This window comes from Camarhynchus parvulus, chromosome Z (genome assembly GCF_901933205.1).
Source record: "Camarhynchus parvulus chromosome Z, STF_HiC, whole genome shotgun sequence".
In the NCBI taxonomy this organism is placed as follows: Eukaryota; Metazoa; Chordata; class Aves; order Passeriformes; family Thraupidae; genus Camarhynchus; species Camarhynchus parvulus.
The window spans coordinates 60153208-60176590 of NC_044601.1; the positions used below are offsets into that span (position 1 = coordinate 60153208).

At 42.5% G+C, this 23383-nt stretch overlaps 1 protein-coding gene across 1 annotated transcript in view; it reads left to right on the plus strand.

Annotated features, from left to right (window-relative positions):
- Positions 1-23383, plus strand: part of PDZD2 (PDZ domain containing 2) — a 202410-nt gene that overhangs the window by 60735 nt on the left and 118292 nt on the right. Inside the window, 1 exon segment of the mRNA XM_030968474.1 lies at positions 4039-4861. Coding sequence (XP_030824334.1) covers positions 4383-4861 — 479 coding nt within the window. The 5' untranslated portion in view covers positions 4039-4382.

Sequence of the window (23383 nt, forward strand, 5' to 3'; positions counted from 1 at the left end):
GTCACAAAGGTGTCATTGTCATAACTCACAGGATGATATCCATTAAATGACCTCTTACTGTACTCTCACTAGGACAGAAAATGATGTTGAAGGAAGTAAAAGTAAGAGGGATTGAAATGGAGAGATCTAATGTCTCCCACGACCCAAGAGATATTGCCTCCAATCATTGTTCATGGCAGATCTCTGACCTTCTGCAGAGACCATGAGTGTTGGACTCCAGCACCTGAGATGGTGCTCCCCAGAGTCTTGATTTTCTTCATCCTTCTGACTGTAACGACTACTCTAAATCTACCTGGACATGATTCACATATATTACTCCATCATGGACAAGAGGAACGGACTGCTTTTCTCCTCATGGTCACTGTGGGGCATTGTAAAATACATGAGGACCTTTAACTTGTGCTCTCACACCCTACCTGCAATACTTTTTCCTTTTTAGCAGGCTCTAATTTTTTTTAGTATTTCATAGTAATTCACACTTTCAAGACTGGCAAGTCATGTCAGAACTCTGTTCCTATGGGGAAGTTTTGCTGCTGAGACCTTCCCAGCCCTGTGTGAGGCTACAGAAATACTTTATATGCCAGGTTACCTTTGTCCCCATTGACACATCCTGGGACAATGACCCTTTTTTTCCTCCAACAGCAGGAGATTGACAAGAATGATTCCCTATAAACCCTGGAAAATGTTCAAAGCCAAGGTGGGTGGGGCTCTGTAGTGGAAGGTGTGCCTACCCATGGCAGGGGGGCTTGGGACCACATTCCTTCCTAACCCAATCCATTCTGTGATTCTGTGAAAATGCTGCATCTCTTGCCAAAGATTTGCCACATAGCCAATCCTTTCTAAGTGAGATATTCCTTTTGTAGTACTCTGGATTTGTCCTTGATGAAGTTTACTCTAATTTTTAGATTATGTTTTTCTGATTTCTGCCAAGATATTTGAAATGCTAATCCTGTTCTCCAGTGCGTCTGCAGACACACCCAGCTTGGTGTAATCTGCAGATTTAATATGTGTACTCGCTTTCATTGCCCAGGTCACTAATGAATGTGGTGAGCAGAACTAGACTATATAGATCCAGCAGAGCTCCACTTTCAGTGTCCTTCTGTTTCACAGAATGTCATTAATAACTACTCCCTGGGTATGGATTTATAGAAGTCTCATTTAATCATATTTCCCTAGTATATTTATGAGAAAGTTGAGACAGTGACAAAAGCTGTAATAAAGCCCAGATAAATGATATTCAACAACTTCTCCATTATGAAAATAAATTAATTTGATTTCACATGATTTTATTCTTGCCTCTCCTATGTCTGCTGCTGCTTATATTTTTGTTCTCTTCCACATACATGCAAACTATTTCTATGTTTGATTTGAAGTTTTTAGGATGATTGATGCTAGATTGACTGATGTCACATTTTTCTGCTGCTTCTCTTTCTACCCTTGAAGACAGCCACTGCATTTGCTGTTGTCCTTAATTCTGGCCCCTTACCTGTTTGAGTACTCACAACTGACCAGCCATCTGAGATGGTTTTAGCTGGTTTTGTAGGAAATTTAAATGGTGTTTTTTCCCACTCTGCTGGACTGGAAATACCTGAATTGAACTAATGTCTTACTCTGTTACAAACAGAGAAGAGGATAGTATACCTCTGTACTGATACTGTGTCACACTGTGTACTAATCCCCCATGCATAGTTGGTAATTTTAACAAGGACTAAAGGAAAACTCAAACCAATGTTGCCTCTTTTGGTGTCATTTTTCAATAATTTTCTCTCTGAGCAACGTTTTTAAGCATTGCTTTCTTGGTATTAATATGCATATAAAGGGTAACTTTTTTTAATCTTCTGCAAGTTTCATTTCATTTTTATACCCTGATGTTTCTATTATTTTTGCCTATGTGTTCACACTATTTTTTTTAACTTGTGCTCAGTAACCTTTTAGTGTTCTTTCTTCTTGTCTTTGAGGAAAATAAAAAGCTCGTGATGCTGCCAAGTCTTCTGATCCTTCTTCATTGAGATGCTATTGTGCTTGTGCCTTTTAAGCACAAAATATTGTTTCTTCGAGAAACTACAGCTCACCTTGATTTCTTTTTCCTTTCAACTCTCCTACATGAATTCTCTCCTAGCAGGTTTTTTTTTAATGTACTGAAACCAGGAATTTCTGTTTTGCTGTTCCCAATCCCTTGATTTTACAGGCATTCTTACATGAGTTTCTTTCCACCTTCTTACCCCCAACACATCTCTCTTTGGAGGCACTTCCCTGCTAATTCCTTGACCCCGTCCATTATGTGATAATGTTGCTCTGAAGGCACCAGGACTTTCTATTTCTTACTATTTTCCATTCCTAGTAGATATCTTATGTTTCTACTTTCCCATTACCATTGAGTCAGCTGTTATCAGGTTCTTGGTTTAGGGTTTGTTGTGCCTTCCCCTGTGTTTGTTTCACACTTTCTGCCTTTATTACTAACCAGATAATTTAGCAGTTCTTACTCCTCCTGCATTCTGGACCTCAGAGCAATTATACACATCATCCTCAGTATGCCAAGAGATTCTGCCTCTGCTTTTTCTTTGTTGGCCCACATACAAGCTATGCATTTTTAGATCAATATTCCAGATCTAGGTCTTACTATAGTAAGTTCCAGTTATGTCAATTAAATCATTGCTTTCGTCTTAAATATGAGATCTTAAATAAGACTTAAGTTCTGTGTTAAAAACCCCACATATTCACCAGTGTTTCATTAAGTATTTAAAATGCTTAGAGGGTTTAACCTTGTCTCCTGATCAGTCTGTGTCTAAAACCTCTTGTTTTAGACATGTGCCTGAGCAGTTTCTGTCTTTATTCTTCCCCTTTTCTTCCCTGTTTTTCCTGCCCTGAGCCTAACTCAGAAGTCCCTCTCACTAAGCAAGGGGCCAGTTCCTCCTTTCCCAAGCTGATGTCTATCCCCTGTTGAGCTTTTGGTATAACTCCAGCCTCTTGGTGAAGATGCTGGTGTCCTCCTGTACAAGCATGATGTGCCTCTGAGCTGCTGTTGTCCCTGCCTGAGCTTTCTTGGGGCACTCCTGTCCATCTGAGTATTGCCCCACAGCCAAGGCGGTGGCAGAACTTTGGATACAGCTTCTGGGCAGCAGCATTTTGCAAGAGCCTTCCTTTACACGCATTCTTTAAGGGTATAAGCTCTTCCTACGGCTATTTTACCTCACACAAGCCTTTCATACACATCTGCAAGAGCAGACCTGCAGGCTGCTATCTTGAAGCTGCTGCTTTCTTCAGTTTTCCTGGTGCACAGCACACTGAGCATCATCCTCTGCTAGAAAATAAAGCCCTGAAAGGATCTGGTCAACCAGACTTCACTCGTGTCAGGGTTTTTTCTTGTTTCATAGATCATAATGATCCTGGCAAAAAACTCCTGTCTTGCCTTGTTGCCTGCTAACCCCTGACTCCCACTGACTCCTGGCTGCTTGTGTACCTCCCTCTCCAAACTGCAGGAAATGGGGGAATTCACCTGCCCTACTCTTTTCCCAGGAAACGGGACAGTCACTTCTCTTAGATGCTTTACCCACAAGGTGGTTGTGAGCCACTGCGGCCACGAAGGGAGGGACCCCATTGGCGTCCTCACCGTTCGTGTTTGCTGCTGCCCATCCCTCGTCCAGCTTGGTGGGGAGCTAAATCCGGGAAGAGACCGGTTTAAGCCTATTCCAGCCCAAAATCACTGGCATGGACGGCAGGGCTGTCAGCTTCAGTCGCTGGTGAGGCCCGTGCCCCTCCAGCGGCCCTTGGCAGGAGTGTCTCCCCCGCTCCGGTCAGAGCCTCGGAGCTGCGGCAGGAGCATCCCCTGGGCTCTGCAGCCCGCATTTCACCGCCAAGGTCAGGAGCTAATGGTGACCTTTTATTCCCTTGCTGCGGAGAGCAGCTGGTGCCCTCAAGTGGTAAATCGCAGGAGGAGAGCGGCCAGGCCGTGCGAGCCGGCCCTGGGCCGCCGGGCCGGGGCTGCGGGGCGCCTGCCGCGGCTCGGGCACTTCTAACCGCGCTGTTTTATCCTTGCAGGACGAGACGCCGTGGTGATCGTGGTGGGAAGGACGCTTTGATCCCGACGGAGCGGGGACACCGGCGGCAGGCAGGCCTGGGCAGCCACAGACGCTCACAAACTTGACCCACCAGCCTGTTCACAGGGCCGGTGCAGCACCTGGACACCAAACATCCTTCCTTGACTGTGTTTTTGGTCAGCTGGAACCCCCCAGAAATCTCCGTGAGACTAGATGGGGCTTGCTTTGGACCTGCAGCCCCACTCCGGCATGTCCCCAGGGGCTCCAGGGCACTGCGGCGGACGACAAGGGAGCCAAGTGGGGCCGGGGCTGAGGCCGTGAGGGGATGCCCAGGGAGGGACAGCGATGCCCATCACACAGGACAACGCCGGGGTCTTCCTCCCCCTCCTGTGCCAGTGGCTGCAGAACAGCCGTCGGGAGGGGGCCGAGGGAGCCGAGCAGCAGCTCTGCCGCTCGGCCGTCCAGAAGCTGAGCGAGTACATCCAGCTCAACTTCTCCGTGGATGAGAGCAACCTGCAGCCAGGGAGCTGTGGGACTTTGGATACGGAGATCTGCACCATGTACCTGGCCCAAGAGATGCGGAAAAATGAAGTCCTGGGCTTGAGCTTTGGGAATATCCCTGCCCTGGGGGACTATGGGGAGAAGCGTCGGGGAGGAAGGAAGAGGAAGGCGCATAAGGGGCCTGTGCTCGACGTCGGGTGCATCTGGGTGACAGACTTGAAGAAGAACAGCCCGGCCGGGAAGTGTGGGAGAGTGCGCCTGAAAGACGAGATCCTTTCTCTGAACGGGCAGCTGATGGTTGGTGTGGATGTCACTGGAGCAAGGTAAGGGTGGCAGAGCTGCCCGCAGCAGCTGCCTCTGGTGCCACATGGTGCAGGACACAGTTGATACTGATGGAAGTCCAGGAGAAGAGGTTTTGACCTTTGCTTTCCAGCCCCTGAGAGAGCCCTGAGTTCATTCTAAAGATTTTGTAGAAAATAAAAAACAAAAGCAAATTGATAATTAACCCACGTATACTACTCACACTTCCACTGGAAAATTTTTAGGGGTCACTGGGTCAAAAAATTGTAAGTCATAATCACCAGAGGGGCTGCACTAAAGCAGGAGCCTTCCTGGGTTTGTATAAAACTGTTTTCTTAAGCAAAAATGAACACAGATGCAGCAGCACTGGAAGATATTTTTACAGGTGCTCATATTTTTTATTGAATTATTTCAGTTGAGGGAAGTGTTTTTGACAGCTAAGTGTTGTCTGAGACTTTCTCAAAGCAAGACATTTTTGTGTTTTCCAGTTTGGAACAACTTCATTTTAATAAATTCCCTTTGATTCTAATGCATTTGCTCTCTTCTAATGTCTCCTGACCCAGAAAACTTGAAGTCTTTAAGAGGTCAAATCAAAAATTAGGATTCTTGCAATGATACAGATTTTTCTTGTGGTGGTTTTTTTTTTTTTAATTCAGCTATCCCATGCTGTAAAATCAGTTATTGTCCCAGTTTTGCTCTTTGTGGGCTGGTAGACTGTCTCACATTATCCTTTGCAAAGGCAAAACCCTTTCTCTGCTGTAGATGAGGATGTAAACGTTCATTCATACCTGAGCTTACAATGTACCTGAGGGCATGAAATCCTCCCCCTCTTGCCAAAAGGGAATTTATTTTGGGGGTGGACACTTTGGGACACCCAGCAGGCAGGATCACTTCACTTGAATGTGGCAGGAGTTTGGGCTGACCATCACTCCCAATTCTGACACGTGGCAGAATAAAAGCAGTGACTCCTCAATCTGTGGGTGCTGGGCAGCTCAACCTTCTATGGTTTTGCAGGTATGACAACAACCCTCTGTAATTCCTAGCTTGTGGTTCAAAAAGTGTGTGCATATTGGTACTGTGGCAGTATCAATCAGTGGCACCTCCAAATTTGTGAGTGGTTATGGCAAAAGGCAGTTTGCTGTTTCCCCTTTGTCAGATGTCACTGTTTCTAAATACAAGGGAATTGCTTGCAGTAGGCAGCAATAATGTTATCTTATTAATAATGCAAATGAGAGGTAATAGCCAATGAACTTGAAAATATTTGGATATCTGTCCTTTTTGGCCTGTCTCTGAAGGCTTAATTTAGGGCTTGTTCCTTTTGGAAAGCTGTGTTATTAAACCAGCAAGCTGTGACTGCAGCTAATGGGAACCAAGGGCTCCATTTTCCTTACTTTTTTTGGCCATTACAAAGGCAGAGTTTTGGTAGTTTGGAGCTCGCATTCTTAAAATCCTGTTTTAGAATATTCAACATCCAATTTAGGCCAAAATTTAGGACATTTCCTGTTTTATTTTCAGCATCCAAAGCATCCTTGCCTAACTTGCTGTTGACTGCTATTTGACAAGGGTGATGTTGATGGATGACAATTTGGGACCTTGAGGATGCTCCCAGTTTGGAGAACTGACTTTTCCCTATCAGGGAGCTGGCTGGCAGCTCCAGCCTCATGTTCCCAACTGGAGCGCTTGAGGATGCTTTGAGAGTCTTTCAGTAGCTTTCCCCACTGGGGTGCTCAGAAGGGACATAATTCTGTCTAGCTTTACAATAGGCTGAAAGACAACATCCGCTTGCCTTCTGGAAAGACTGCTTCCAAGAAGAAGCTTTCCTAGGGAATTCCATATTCCTGCTGCTATGGTGGAAGTAGCAGAGCCCTTTTCCCCTTGTTTTTTCAATGTGTTGTTGGGGCAGGACAGTGCACTAAATAGTAGTTCTGACTCAGTTTCTGACTGCCTAATTATTCCCTGGCCGAGTGAGAAACACTTCCAGGTTGATACAAGGAGCTCTGATTTGTGGTATGATTTACTTTGTGGAGCCTGCACATGGTCAGTGAAAGTAAAATACTGCCTGAGCTCCTGCAGCACCAGGTTGGACTGGGCAAGCAAAATCACTTCTTGTGTGTTTATTCCTCACCTGTCAAGCGTTCCTGGGCAGCCCCATCTTGCCTGATGAAGGAGTTTTTTACACTGATGCTATGGGGAATCTGCTGATTTATTCCCTTAACAGTGGAGGATTTGGCATGGGGGTCTCACAGCTCTGCCATTTCCCACCTCTGCAGCAGGGTTTGCAGAAGTGTTCTCACATACCCTGGGCTTCATGTAACCTCAGCTCTAGCTCCAGCCTGCCATCCAAGCCCTCCCTGTTCCAAGGGGCTAAACGAATACACCAGAAAACAAGAGAGGAGAGGTGAGAGCACACAGTCCCTTCTGCTGGCTGTCCTATGGATGTGGTCAGCCTCTAGAGGATGCAGGGGCAGATGATTGGAGCTGGAACAGATTGGGCAGCCCTGGACAGACAGGGCTGTTTTGGCACCTGCCTGGTGTGCCTACAGGTCCTCCCATCTCAGAGTGGTGATGGGGTCAGACACAGTAAGAGCAGCACAACACTTCCTGAAGGAGCCAGCTGTGAGTACCACTCATGTGTCTCTCCTTGCTAGGAAAGCTGACTATGACTTCTTTAAAGAAAAGTTATTTATTTAAATTCCACCTGATTTCCATGTAAACAGCAGAGACAGGTTGATTATTGCTGAACTTGTTTCTTTTATTTTTTGTCTTTCTTTTCATTTAGAGAAACATTATGCAGTAATAAAATCATCAAAGCTCTTTGCTTAACAGAGTATTATTACATTAGAGAGGAATAATGTAGGTGGTGTCATTTTTGGTGATGTTAGTGATTGAGGGAAAATTATTGCTCTCTTTAGAGTCAGCAAATTGTGTGTCTATCAAACACAATTGCAGGGAAATGAGCTGTATTGGAATACTGAACAAAGGTTAGTCAAAACTCTGCCTATTTATTTATCTTCTGTCTATACAACTGTATCTCCAAAATGTGTGGGTTATGTTCCTCCAGACAACAACTCCTATGAATTTTGGATCGCCTCATTTTGGGCTATTACTCACTTACTGAAGGGAGGCTGTTAGTATTTCTACAGATGACAGATGAATCCTTCATTTCTTGAACATAACTGAATGGGGCTTCATTGAGCAAGTCCTTGGAGCACTGCAAAAAAAATTATTTTTCCATGAATATAATTCAGTTTGAAATATTTGATTGTGAATTTCATCAAGCATAGCTGCAGTGCTTGGACACAGCTACCATATACTTTTAATCTTTAAAATCAGTGTTAAGTTTTCAAATTCATGCTTGTAAAAAGCAGAGTAAGATACATTACTAGTGTTGACAGTGTGGTAGAAACATGAGTTATTATTATAATTTTGTCACTGAGAAAACTCAACCACTCCTTCAAGAGATATCATCTTTATCATTGCCAAAAATTACCAAACATTGCCATATGTGGGAATACAGTCAGAGAAGTGGCTGGCTTCTTTTTAACCCACAAACTGGAATTACTTCCAAAAAAAATGAAGAGAGAAATATTTTGGTAGCCATACCTTTGCACAGCGCTTTCTTAGTTTCTCCTCTTCAGTCAGTGTCCAGGGAGGGTTGCTAAGACTCCTCCTCAGAATAGATATGGCATGCCAAATTTCAGGGAATTCAGTTTATTTTCAGAGATGCTGAGAAAGACCTTCAGGAATCAGGTCTGCAATGGGGAGGGAGCTTCAAGTGCCACTACTGAAGGCAAATCTTTTACTTTACCTGAAGCTGAGGGTTTTCAGTAGAGCCAAGGTCTTTCCTGAATGTTTGCTGCTGCTGCACATCTTATGTTCACATCTCCAGGATAGCTGGAACTATGAAGGTAAAGTCCTGCTCCTCCTCACACGTCAATACCATTAGTAGGTGTGTGATATATGGACATTCTAAGCACAGTCCTGCCTCTCTGTAAGTGCTAGCAGCTGATTACAGAGGACAATTCAAAATGTCCAACAAAATTACAGGTCTCAAAACGTGCATAGCACTTTGTGCTGCCTGCTGTAGCAGTCATTAACAGTCCTGGGCTCTGCTGGGTGAAATCTTGATGTTCTTTGTCAAAATAAGGGTTCTTGCTGCTGCTGGAAACAAATTGTGCAGTTCTTGGATGTAATTAGAGACAGATTCTGCCCTGAACAGGGGTCTTCATGAGGGCAGTCTTCTTTGTTCCTGTGCTGTGAGCCCTGCAGACAAGGAACAGACCTGTATCTGCAGAACAGTGCATGTGCTGTGGGGCTGGGAGCAGTGAAGTATTTTCTGTGTCTCAGAAGAGCTGCTCAAAAATCTGAGTGTGATTTGAAAACTGTTTTGTCTGAAGACAAATGCTTTTCAAGGCACTTTTTTATTGAGATCCCCTTTCCTCAGAAGTTTGAATGGGATTATTTTTTAAAAATAAACTGCTTTGCTCCTGCAATAGAATTATTTTCTTGCTGGGAGAAACATCCTTCCCCTCCAAATGTGGTCACTCTTTGATATTCAAGTGCTCCAGTTTTGCATTTTCCATGGGGCACTGCTTCCTGCCATGCTGTGTTGAGGCACTGTCACTGCCTCAGGAGGCTGGCTGTCCTTGCCATGACTACTTTGTCCCTGTCCTGGCAGCTGCCGTTGTCTCTGGAGCATCTGCAAGATTTTGTTGCACTCTGTTACTCATCAGTGTGTTCAAAATGCATCCATGTGCCCCTACTGATCTGTGGGGATTGAATACTGTGGGAACCTCCTCAGTACATCAGCTGCTGCCCTCAGGATTTGTTTTGGGTAACAAATCCATTCCTTAGCTGGGTTGGCTGTTGGGGTGTATGAATGCCTGTGTTATGGTGGAAGGGGGTAGTTCAGGTCTCTCTGCCTATGATGGGATTGTGTTTCATTGGAGCTTTTGGGGATTTATCTTCCTGGCAGTGCAATCTCCTTTATACATCCTCTTTATTACAGAAAAATCACCCCAAGAAAACCATCACTGGTCATCACAGAAAGCTTTGTCTAACAGCATCCCCACCTCCCAGGCACACCAGGTTGCATAGATCGATTGCTCTGCTTTACTGTGTTTCCTCACCTCCTTCCTAAAGCAAAAGTGCTGCCAACACAAAGTGCTGCTCAGTATAAGCAGCTGCTTTTCCTGGTGTTAGTAGGGCCTTCTCTTGGTTATGTCCACAAGAAAATATTTTTGTTTTAATAGGAAAAATAATGGAAATTTATCCTGTCCCTTTGCCCTTGGCCAAGGGGCAAACATTTCTGTGTGAATTCCTTGTTAAAATATTAACAGCACTGACTACACAGCGAAAAATAAATACAGTGGTCCTGGAGACTGCAGCCTCCAAATGCTGTCTCAGGGAATAGAGTTCTCAAAACTGACCTAAAAAATACCCCCAACCTGTTGTGGAATTGAATTAGTTTCCTTTTCTAGATCATATTACCGATCTTCATACTGTTAAGTGATGGATCAGGGCACAGAGGTTGAAACCTGGGCCTTGTTATCATGGGCAAGGATGAGAAGCTTGTGCTGATGCACAAGTCCTGAGGATGGAAAATAAGCAGCACATAGGGATTTTGGCTGAGTTTTTGCTCATCCTGTTGAGCTGCTGTGAGCTGGGATACAGTAAATGTGTGCTGAACCTGCACAAAATGAGAGAAAGCCTATGGGTGTCTAACATTTGCAAGGCACAGCCTAAGTCTCACTGTGCTCCTGAAGTCTGGAGCATGCAGTCCCCTCTGAAGCATGGCTGCAGTATTTTTCACTGATAGTGGATATAAATCCCCTACTCGATAGTGGATATAAATTCCTCCCTCTCCCCTCCCTTTAAATATAGCAGGACTAAGAAACTAAGAAAGAGATGTTTTTCTTCCTTTCTTTTATGTTTCCTGGAAGGTATGAGCAGACTTAGCCACACATGTTGAGAAATAAATGTCTCTGAAGAAATGAGCTTTATTCCAAATCCTCTCTTAAGAGCCAAAGTCTTAAATAGAAGGTCACTAATCCCCAGACTCAGCAGAGATCATTTAGCTGGTTTGTCCTCTTTGCTTTATTAATCTGAGTGTGTGTTCACTCAGTTTCGCCTCCTCACCCTCCAGTTCCTGCCGTCCCTCTCAATTTCCCCAAGCCAGGGATATTCTGTGGAGGCACAACTCATTCCCTTGTAGGAGTGGCCATTAGCAACATCCCATTACCACAACTGCCTCCTTAACAGACTTTCGAGACCCCTCATCCACCTCAAATTTTCATCTTATCTTCTTGCTCAGACAAATTTAATGTAAACCCCATTAAAAATGATGGAAAGACTTCCACTGATTTAAATAGCTCACATCCTCTATGTGTTTGCATGTTTGTCCAAAAATTTAGGGATCAATATGCCCGTCACTGCCTCCTACATAGTGTCAGCACTGAACAACAGAGCTGGCCTCTCTCTAGAAATCATGATTCCCCAGGACCATATATGTGTAACTAGACAACATCCTCAGGGTATCTGCCAAAATTGCTCCGAGCCCTGCCTCTGCACACTTGCTTTTCAGAAGCATTGCATCAGTCTTGAAAAGACTTGGACAGTGGTTGGTGGTGTTGCCTTAGGAGGTGTAAAACCTTCAAAGGTTATAGAGAGGATTTTTTCTGTGCTTTGTTTTTGTTTTAATGAGGTGTGAAAGTTCTGATTAGAAATCTGTACTTTGCTGCCCAATGCATGGCTGTGCCTCTCCATTTAATTTGCTGTTCTGACCACGCTGTAATTACAAGAGAACAAGCCCAGTGTTTGGGAGGGAGCTTTGCCCTACCTGCTCTTCCCTCCCTGCTCATCCTCTGTGGGAACAGCCTGTTTTGGTGAGTCAGCCTTGTGCCTTGTCATTTACCTTGATACCAAAGTGCCAGCAGGATCCCTTTTACATCCTGAGTGGGATTTTCAGCCTGACACACAGCATGCATCTCATGCTCTCAGGTCATCTGGAAGTACAGTCAGGGCACAGCAGAACGTAGCTAATTGGCAAACTGCTGGAATGTGCAAAATAAGAGTCACTTTTTTCCACTGCTCAGCCAAGTAACAGGTGAGGCCTTCAGCCACAGCATCAGTTATTTTCACAGCCTCTCCAGCAGTGCATTTGCTAGTACAGAACAGTGCTTTAGCCATCAATAATTAAAAATACAGATGTTCAAAGACACAAGCAAGGAACATTCCGTGCCCATTATTCCTACTGTCTCTATAATGCTTGTGCCTAAACACACCAGTTTGCCATGTGCAGTCATTCACAGCATCTTCTAAACTGTACACGTGACTTTCTGTTCATATTCTGGGAGTCCAGAATTTTGCACAAAGCAGACTGTGGGCTAAAGATTGATTTTCTTGAGACAGAAGCTTTGAGCTGCTGCAAAAGTAGGAGGTGACTGGAGCCAGGCTACTTAGTGGCAGTGAGAATCCTGGGAGGTCGTCCTTTTCCACCTGTAGTGACTGATGTGCCATGAGCCCTGCAAAGGCACAGCCTCTCCAGTCCTCATTCAAATAGTTTTTCTTACAGCATGATCTAAGTGAGCAGCATTCTCATTCTTAGATGTGTTTTGCAACTGCTCTGCAAAGCAGGACATGATCATACCTTCTTGGCAGCCTCTGGGTGTGACTCTTGCTGTCCTGAAAGATGGACTAGAACTGAACTGTGACCCTCCAGAGCTAAAAGCATTAACAGCGATGGCAGCTTAAAACCCACTTATCCCCTGTCACTGGAAATCTGGCCTGGACTGGAAAGGACAGGAACAGGGAGGGTTGAAAAATGGTGAACATTTTTCAGAGACAGTTCCACGGTCAGAGGCTCAACATCAGCCTCAGAGAGATGGTTTGTCAACATGAACCTGCCATCTATGGACATAAGTGAGAGGATAAGTACAATAAACAGAGGTGAGATCAGGAAAGAGACAGGTATAAAATCACAGAGACAGCTGTTGCAGTGGATGGCTTTTGGGATGGGATTTTTTTAAACATGGGAAGCTCATTGCTTTTTTTAGCTCATGTGACACTTGCCTCCAGCTCCAAGCAGTATCACATGCTCCTTGAAACTTATTTTTCTGTCTCCTTTTTATCAGATATGGGCTAAGAGGCAAAGGGCATATGTATCAACTGCAGACTCTGCAGTATTGCTCACTGTTCTTGTTTCTTTCTCTGGGTAAAATGTATGATGTTCAGCAAGATCATGTGAGCCTCTGAAGGAAAACATGTTTAACAGACCAGTAACAGGAAAAAGATAAGTCGGCAGGCACTGTGACAAGATTTGGGGCAGTTCAAGAATACTTGTACCTTCCAAAACAGGACAAGAGTAAGGCAAGTGGTGACTATTAGCAGCAAAATTCACCCTAGAGCATCCAAGACTCAGGAATCCCATCCAACTGAAGCCTCTCTAACAAGAATGTGAGAAACTAGAGGTAGATGGAAAATGGATTCAGGCTTTCAAAATAAAACAGTATTGTTGAAACATGACTGAAAGAGGTTACTGTTATAGTGATGCCTAAGACTCATTTCTATTGTTTAAAAAGGTGTCAGGGTCTGGTTTTAACCCTTCTCCATAGTTGGAACTATAGATGACCAGATGATCTTAAAAAAAACCCAAAAAACAAACAAACAACTTGCAAAATAAATATTTGATTAATGTAGTAATAACTTTGACCTATGTTTCCTACACCATTATTTGACCACTGGAGTAGGTTCAGGCTAGCAGGGTAATAATTCGATGAAACGAGAGTCAGGGAAGTCTTCCTGCTCATCCTTCTACACTTTGACCAGTGTCTCTTTTTGCCATCATAAATAAAGAATTACTAAGTGCTTGCCAATTTTTCATAGTCTGGGCTATTTTATTCTGGTAGCAAAGAGAAAAAATCAGACATGTGGTAGGCAGTAAACTCTGTGGTACCGTCTCTCTGAATACAGAGCCCTAGGCTAGAGGTTGGGGAATTCTGTCTTGAAAACTTGTGGATGACAAATGGAGCCAAAACAGTGTGTGATGTTCTCAGTGAAAATGGTTTCTAACAAACACTAATTGTTCTGCTGAAAATGACATTTCGTGTTTTCATCTCTGGAAGAGTTCTACTAAAACAGATTTTTCTCGGTTTCCTCTAGAGGGCAATGTCATATAAATATTTTAAGCAATTTCTTGGTTCTGTCAACCGGGAATTTTAGCCTGTCTTATCTAGGAATTTGCAAGACAGCAGTGAAAATTGTTTCTTTACATGCTTTTAAGATGTGTATATACGTCATGTAATCTGATTCTCAGGCTTGTAGAGTGCAGTAGCTAATCCCTTTAAGAAGCAATAAATATGTTGTGCATTTTGGGTAGATTTGGCTATTCTGGAATGTGAAGAAGGAACTGCTGATGAAGATTTGACTCTCTTCTATACCTGTGCAGCTTCAAGGACTTCTAGGAACTGCCCCTTATGTGACAATTGTAAAAAAGATTATAATCCAGTTGTCTAAGAATGAAGTTATCAGTTGTTGTAGTTTATGTCTGTAGCTGGAACTTCAGAGCAGAGGATAAATCTAAATACCAAATCTAAGTGGTTCATAAGACCTAGGAAACAGAAAGGTATTGTGTTATTTATTTCCATAAAAATTTATGTGTACATTCCTGGGTTTACTAACTGTATTGCTTGTTTGATGGATGCTGGTAACAGCACAATTCCCAAGTTATTTGTCCACATAAACAGCTGCTAAAATTAGTATGACTCAAAGGTGGTCATTCTGGACCTTAGGAATTTAATTTAAGGGACATTTTTAGTCACTGTAGTATAAAAATGGTAACTATAGATAAGGGCTGTTTTTCTTAAAGCTCAGGTGTAGGATTTGAAAGATATTTCCATGGGCATAAATTTGTTTTCTGCCACTTGTATCATTATCTTCATTCCTTCTCCCAAAATGACATTAGGAAAAGGAAAATTTGCTCTTGACATTGCAACTGAAAATGGCCTTTGGGAAATCCTTTTAGAGTTTTGTCTCCTTTCCTCTCCTGATGGCCACTAGTCCTTTGGAGATTCACCAACTGGAATTTTGGCTTTACTGGATTGTCTTGCAAATCCCATACATTTACTGAATTTGTGTGTTAGCATTCTTGATAAAATATTTTCTCCGAAGTAGTAGCAGGCAATCTGCAGTTGTCAGGTTCTCTCAATGAATAAACCTGTTAGTTTGTTTTTCCCCAAACAGGAACCACAATTAATTGAAGTAAAACACTTATTCCCCAAAGTGCTTTATTTTGAAAACAATGGCCTGTGAATAAAAAAGCAGTATTTGCATTAGCTTCAAAGCCTGCAGGCATTAGGTAGCAAAGTAAGATCTGCTGTCTACTTCTGAGTAATAGCAACTCTAAGAAAAATCTAAGGTCTTTGGTAGGTTTTAAAAGCTTAAATAGGTGAAAATTGCTTTTAAATTATTGCTGCTGGCCAGGCAGGACTTTTTCCTAAACTCTGCCTTAACAGAAGTGTGATAAGCAGTTTGCAAATATTAAGTTCCTGGGGAAAGTTTTTAGAGACCTTAGAGGAAAGTAAATATTCTTAGTTTCATTTCTCCTGCTACATGAGAAGCTTTGTGTTTGAACCTTATATTCATCACCACCTTCATTTAGGGCTTGTGTTTAGATCTCACTCTCTGTAAATTAGCTGGCAGCTTATTGCTTACTCACAGGGGGATTATTCCTTGCCTGGCTGAAAGGAGCTATGTTTGGGGCTGTAGGTGTGTGGGGAGGTTGTCCACTCTGGGCTGGGATCCCTGTTCATGGGTAGCCCAGGGAATGTCACACCTGCATGCCTGCTGTCACACAATCAAGGCTCACAGCTTTGTCTTCTCCTCGCCCCCTGTGCCTTCCTTGCTGGTGAGCGCTCTGCAGTGCAGCTCTCTTGCTGCTGTGCCCAACCTCTCTGACAATTCCATAACACCATGGGCTTTGCTGGAATGCCTTCCCACTCCAATTTGCCTTCCAAATTTCCTCCTGCCACTGCATATCTGTCCCAGCTATACACTAAATAGTCTAATCCCCAATCTCGTGTTTGGTTGTGGCCTGCATTTGGAAAGTAAGTGGTGTATACAGCAGAGCAGAAAATTATTTAGTAATCCAGTTTTATCATGATGAACTATGTGGTTAAAATAAATCGGATTTCAATAGTTCACCAGTTACGCTGTGGAGAAAGAAATAATAGTTAAAAAAGGTTTACAGATGCCAAATGGATTAGAAGTTAATGGCTGGTGTATGGAATTCTAAATCAACAAGGGTTTACTGTATACAGGGCTGTGCCTTTAAAAGGACTCTATATTATATAGGGATGAGAAAGGCGGAATATCAGTGCTCTATAAGAATGATTTTGTGGCTTAAATGCTTTATCTCATGACCTGAGAAACAAATTATAAACTGTGGAAATTAATTTAGGGAGCATCGTCACTAAGAAAAAAGTCATGCAAGTTAGAGAAGTAAACATCTCTCTTCAGGCAGGTAGATTTCAGATGTACTTCAAAACAAAAGAGGTAAATGACAAGAAGGTAGAAAAAATTTAGGATGGAAGGAGGACTTAGAAATTCATTAATCCTGGCTGGATGAAGAATAATCAGAAGTGTTTTGTCTGATATGTAATTAAATTAGATATCATTATCTGTTAAAACCATTCAGCCAGCTCTAATAACCAAGGAAACCAATCCTGCGTCCAGGTGTTAGCTCCCACACTCTCTGAGGTTTTCCCGGCCTCAGGGATATTCTCTCATTTAATGATAGTATCAATAATAGTATTAAAGAATATGAAAAGTAATAGTCTTCCTTTTTAAATAATCTTCAACATGCAGAGCAGCACACCTGGGATGCAATGTCCATGTCCTACATCAGGGGGAATCATGCTTGACTTTGCAAAGCCAAGATCTCCTCTAGATTAAAAAATGTCATATACCGTGCTATATATGGAGTCATAAACTCGTGTAAGAATCCAGCATGAACCCAGTGTAAAGAACTAGTTTAAATTCCATGTGAAGTTTTGACTTCCTCACATTTTAGTGGCATTTGCTATTTGCTTGTAGCTCATGCTGCTGTCTACAGTAGGCCCATGCTGGTTCCGTCTTCACCTTCCATTTCTCTTCCACATGCTTCTATTTTAAATCATTGACTTGTAAGTTATGCTTTCATGAACTGTATATGACTTAGAGCTATGTATCTATCTCCTGTCAGGGTCTTACAGCCTAATGGACAGCATGTGTGGACTTAAGAAGTGTTGGGTCCTGGTCAAGCCTTTTCCCCACACTGTGAACAACTCATGGCCTCAGTGACAGGGAGGTGATGACAGCAGCTCACTTTCTGCAGGTGCTTGAGCTCTTGGGGGGAAAAGCACTTTATTAAATGCTGGGTTTTATGGCAGAGAGTTTCTTTCCAGGTACTTGTTTGTCTGGTGCAGAGTTATAAAGTCAGAGTACCTTCACAAGGGCTAAAATTCTTTGAAATACCTGTTTCTGCAGAAGTACATTTGAGCAATACCAATAAGCTCTAACTTAGGAGATACCTGCCTGGTTATGAATTTAGCTATTATCCAGTCTTCCCAAGTATCTCCAAGAGGTGTCCGGGTACAAGAGCGTAGAGTTTCCTAGAGTAATGACAGAATGGAAAAACTGAATTCTGTTTTTCCGAGGCCTTGAAGCCAAAACCTGGTCATTTCCTGTGCCTACTTTGAGGGGAAAAAAAATTCCAAAAACAAAACCAAATAATCCCCATAGCCTTGTTTTTGTCATGGTGATTTAGCCAACACACATCTGAAGTCTGATTTCCATATACAGTATTTGAGATTTGCGGTGAACTGAGAAGGTCTGAAGCCAATCCTGCTGGACCTGCCAGTTATCTGGTTGGAGTGCTTGCTCCAGTTTATAAAACTTTGCATATTATACCTTACTGCATTATCTTTTAGAGCTGAAACAGTGAAAAAGTCTCACAGGGCTGAAGACTTTGGATGGGGTTTTGTTAAGGAAAAAGGGGCCACTTTATGGCTTTATTGGGGAAAATGTGATTTAATAGTTTCCTGTTTAACACAACTCTTATTTTGTGAGAACTTCCTTGCAAGTATGAACAGGCTAATTGGGAAGCTGAGGAGGAACCAGTACCAAAAGGTAAGTGTGTGAGAAAGAGAAGAACAGGATTAAATATAACCATATTAATTCATTGCATGGCAGACACATACTGGGAGCAGCCTGGTAATGCAGGGGCCATTCTGCTACCCCAGCTCCCAGACTTTACCCTCTCTCATGGTCCCTTCACACATCCCCCTTGCTTTGTGGTCCCCAGTTTGCCAGTCAAGGAGGCCATAGGGTATGTGCAGGAGTGATGTGAGAGTTTCAGGTGCAGACACGGGGAGGAAGTTTGTATGTAGTCCATGGAATACTGTTTCTGGGGTTCCCCAGGCTCTTTCTCTGAGGACTAACTTGGTGCATAGAATGGGACAAAAAAGAGAATGTGAGGTTGGGCTGAGAGTTTCCTATTTTGTCACGTTTTGCTGCATGCTGTTTCAGCAGCATTCATCAAAGTAGCCTGGAAATTGTGTCCTGGAGAAATAGCTTGATTGAATATATAAGTTTTAAACTTAGCATTGCTTTTATTTTTCCCCAGGTTGCCTGTATTTGGAACTTTTAACCTTTAGATTGTGCCAATTGGTCAAAGTGTTCCTGTGTCATTACTAAAGCTTGATTTTTATTTTTCTTCTCTTTCAATTGATGGCAAAATCTTAGGAGGAAGGCTTGGAACCTTACCAAATGAAAACCTGAAGCCAAAGAAGAGCATTTGTTGTTTGGAGTACCCCTTCTTTCTTAGTACAATCAAAAGGCAAACTATTTTTCATCCCCTGTAAAATGGTTATATATTCATTCAGGTGGAAGGAGGTGAATCCCAAGTATAGGAGATAGAGGAGCAGTTCCTGATTTTCATATGTATAAGCATTGTGGCAAGGCAGATTGATTAACTAAAGAGGTGACTCTTGGCTTTTGACCATGTAAAAGGAGAATTGAACCTGCAGGATGTATTCTCAAATACGGTCAGCTACCACAGATTGGTCCAAAAGAAAACATCACACCTCAAAAAAAGTGCTAAGGATCAGTCATAAATCTTCAATCCAAAAAGATTAAGAGATAGCCTAGGAAAAAATCTAAAAGGGATCAGAAATCCAAGAAGGATGCTGCCCATGGAGCCCATAGGCATAGTGTCTGAGATCTGCAATCAGTACCAGATGCTGCTGATATGTGATGTGGATCTTGTAACAAAGAAATGCTGGACCCATTCAGCCCAAGCAGGAAGCCTTGCAGATTAAATTTGTATTAGTTGGAGCTGTAGATTGCTTTTGCAAGCAAAATTGAGCCTGGGTGTTAAGATGATCTGGATCAAGAAACCCAAATTAGGTTTCCTCCTTAAAGAGGAATGAGCACATTTTGGCACCAGTTTTCATAACGGTTTTAGAAAGAAAATATTTGGAAACAGATGCAATATGTTTCTGTATATTAAATCCAGTCTGTGAAATAAAGCTACTCTCTCTGACTGCACAGAATGGTCAGAAGACTCCTGGAACAAGATCCCCCCTAAATTTTATGTATGTTTTAAGGAAGACTCTTTGAAACATTAATAAGTGGTGAGTGGATGGCATATTCTGATATGTGCTGGAAAGTATGCACAGATGAAATGCAGGATGGTTTGCAATGTTTAAAAAGCAAACAAGATCTGGGCTTCCACTTGGAATATCATAAGGATCACAGCATATTACATTAATGGAGGCTATTCTAGCATAAAATGAAAGCCACAATCTCTGCAGCCCTAGTCTAGGACACTGGGGAGGGTAATATAAAATTACTCCAGGGTGGAGCACAGGTTGCTGGAGGGGACAGCCTCTGTTGTAACCTACATTATTTCTGTAGTTAAAGAGAAGGGAAAAGTGTTGCTTTCACAGGAAATCCTAGTGAGCAAGCACATATGGACAATGGCTTGGGAACTTGGGAAAGTTAATTCCTGAAGTGAGAGCTTGTGTAGCTCTACCTGCTACACAAGTCCTGCTAGCTGGGGTGCTGGCAGTGCAAGTAGAGCCTAGGCATCCTACTGGGTGTTTGCAAGGGGGTAAGACACTCTGTTCCCTGGTCTGCTCTGAAAACACACAGTGCAGAACTTGTGTTACTCACCTTGAGATGTGTTTGAGAGTTGGCGCACTCCCAGCAGCCTTCTTTAGCAGAGGGTCTGGCCTTGCTAGCCCTGGCCCAGAATTATCCTGCAGTCAAGGTAGTGATAGGGGCTGGGAACTTGCACCAGCCCTCCTCTCCATGGCCCTTCCCTCTCTTGTCTTTATCTTATGCTTAATCTCCGTTATGCTTTTTCTGGGATGTGTGGTCATGTTCCATTTTGTGTCATGGCTAAATCACTTCCAACACTGCAAGTGAGGGAAAGCAGGGTGAGCACCTGGAGGCACCATCCTGGCACCATTCTTACACCAGATTGCCAGCAACACCTTGATGGGCTAGTTGCTCTCTTGCCCAAATCAATTTCCTCTGGTAGTTTTGGAAATCCCAGTATGAAACCTGAACAGTCACATGTGTACAGAACCCTTCCAGCCTGCAGCAGCACCTTGCTACCTCCAGATTGGGGTTAGTGGGTCTGAGGTACATTTTTCTCCTCTCTGTTGACCCTTTGGGATTATAGTGAGATGTACATCATGTTCTGTGTGTACAGAGAATATTCAGATTGCTGTTCTTGTGCAAAGGAAAACCACCTTGATAGCTGCATTCCCCTAGGCTCCTGAGCACCCCGTGCAACATTTTACACTCAGCAGAGCTTAGTAGAGTTTAAAATAGTTCTTGTTGTCAAAATATTTCTTGGTAGTAAAAATGTCCTTAGGATACTTTGTGAAATGGTAACCTTTGGACATAACAGGGTAAGGAAAAATCAGAACATAGTCTTTAATGCTGAAAAAAAAAAGAGTTTGTCTTAATTGTGCAATATGGGAGAAAGTTTAGGAGCAGAGAAAAGTGCATCACCTTGGGGAGGAGAAGAATGGAATTTAAATGGAGATCTAAGGGTGAGTATGTAATGTAAGATACTATATCTTTGTTAAGTATTTTTTCCTTCGGTGCTTGCAAGTTTATCTGGAAGAAAATGTCTGACTATGTGTAGTGGATGAAAGTCTTGCTGGGAGTCTGAATTCAAGGCACGGTAAAGCCTGGCTTTTCACTTTTTATTTGATTTTAGAGGGTAATGTTATTCTAAATTTGGCCTGCAAGTTATAATTTCTAAAAACAAGCTTAGATGTGTGTTTCCACCCTGGGAAAAAAAACCACTCTTAGTGATAACAGATTGTTTTGAGCAAATGCATGTTCCTGTGTAGAGTCTCAGAACTGGGCCATACACTGTAAAGAAGTGAATGTATTAAGTGAACAGAAATTTAAATTAAAACAGAGGACATTACTGAGAAAAATGCATAAGTAAATAGGGATTGCAATGTGACAGACAGCTTGATGATTTTTTTCATTCTAATAACTGTAGCTGGAGTTAAATGTAGCAGATAAGGTAAATTGCTTAAAGGCCATATGATTTCTGGCTTATTGCTCTCTGTTTTACTTCAGCAATACCAGTACATTTCATTATATCTGTTTTCTGCTCTCCAACCTCAGCTATTGCTTTGTGTTTTGAAATTAAATACATTATACTTAATGCCATGTAAATCACCACTCTTTTGAACTATGTGGCATCGTATTGTTCTGGCACTACAAATTTACCTGAATTAGAGAACTGCTGAGGGAGAAGGCTTTATCTAAATTTAGAGAAGCCTCTAAATAAATTCTACAAGCACATAAGGAAAATAATTAAAAAGTGAGGTCAGAGCTATATAGTATAGATACATTGCATCATGGCTTGGAGTTTCATGGAATATTCTCTAAAAGTGAGTATTTTTTCATTTATATAATTGATTTTTAAAAATACCAGCTTATAAATAAACTGCAAATGCATTAAATCAGCTCTAATATGATTGCTTACTAAATATAAATATTTCCACAAACAGCTCTCTGCCCTCAGAGCTCAACCTCTGGCTAATGGAGCATATTTTGAAGATCATATTCCAGAAGGGGGCTTGTGGGGAGCATGGGAGGGGGTTATCAATACAGTCATCTTGCCTTACATCACTGCAAGGAAACTAGCAAGCAAAAAAAGAAAAGAAAAAGAGTCTACTGGAGACTAGTGATCTTAAATAACATTTTAAATAACAATTAGCCTTAACATAGGAAGTCACAGTGTCAGCCCTCTGGGACAAAGACCCTACCTATGTCTGGGTTTTCATTAAAACTACTGACTGTATTTTGAGTGCTATAAAAATAATAATTATGGACAAGTGAATAGAAAAATAAAATTGAGAGGTTCAATTTCTTGACAGCTCTCAATGGATTCCCATTCTCAGTTTCCTAAAAGGATTGCTTTCCTTTCAGGATTTTACCTAAAAATCCCTGCATTTCTGTTGTAGAAAACATCTCTGACTATAGCCCATGTAAGTAAGGTGCACAGATGAAAAGCTTGCTGACACACAGAGACAGGGCATCAGAATATCTCTCAAAAATCAGTGAAAAAGCATCTAATTTCCTGCTATTTGTATGGCGGCAGGAATAAGTGAGTGTTTACAAATAATTCTAGTTTAGCTCTTGTAAAGGCCTGTCTGCCTGCAATTTGCACATAAAACCCCGCTAAAGATTAAGGACTGTGTTGTTTTCAGCCAAACCTGGAGCTACTTGGAATTTTTTTGGTCACTGAAATTGTTCTGCACACCCCATGAACTTGCAGCCAGCACAAAAAGATGAGGGTGTAACTCCCAGCCAAGCTCTGGGTGGCTCTAGGGGCATGCTGGCTGTGGGCTGTGGTATTCAGCTCTCCAGGGCTGTTTATAGTAGTTGTGTGTTGGAGCTTTTAAACTTGCATTTTTTAAAAAACACAAACCAACCCAAACTACTTTTGTTTTGCTTGTGTGCAGAAGAAATGGAGGGGGAAAGGTTTTCTCTGCGGCAGTCCTCTCATAGTGTAAGAGCATGTGGTGCAGAAATGGGGCTTTCTGGAGCTGGTGGTTTCAGAGGCTCGGGAAACTCAGTGGCCTGAATGCCACAGATCGGCTGAGTGAACCGTGAGGAGAGCCACACGGAGATCAGGGAAGTGATTTTTGTATTTACACTATTGCAGCTGGGAGCAGATCGTGGCTTTTGCAGTCCTTGACTCCGCCCTGGCATGCTGGATGCCCATGCAATATTAACCCTCTTTTGTGTCATTTTTGTGGTTTTTGGCTGAGTCCTGAAGTTTGTTGTTTTGTTTTAGGAAAAAATGGAACATCGTGTTGTTGTCCTGGCTTATATGTAGTCCTGGTGGATGCTTATTGTGTTTTAAAAGGAATTTCTTTTAAATATGCACATTCATTTTGATGTCCAATAGATCCACAACAGTTTTGGATCCTGGGAAGATGCTGTATAATTAACTTTACTTTGTGTAT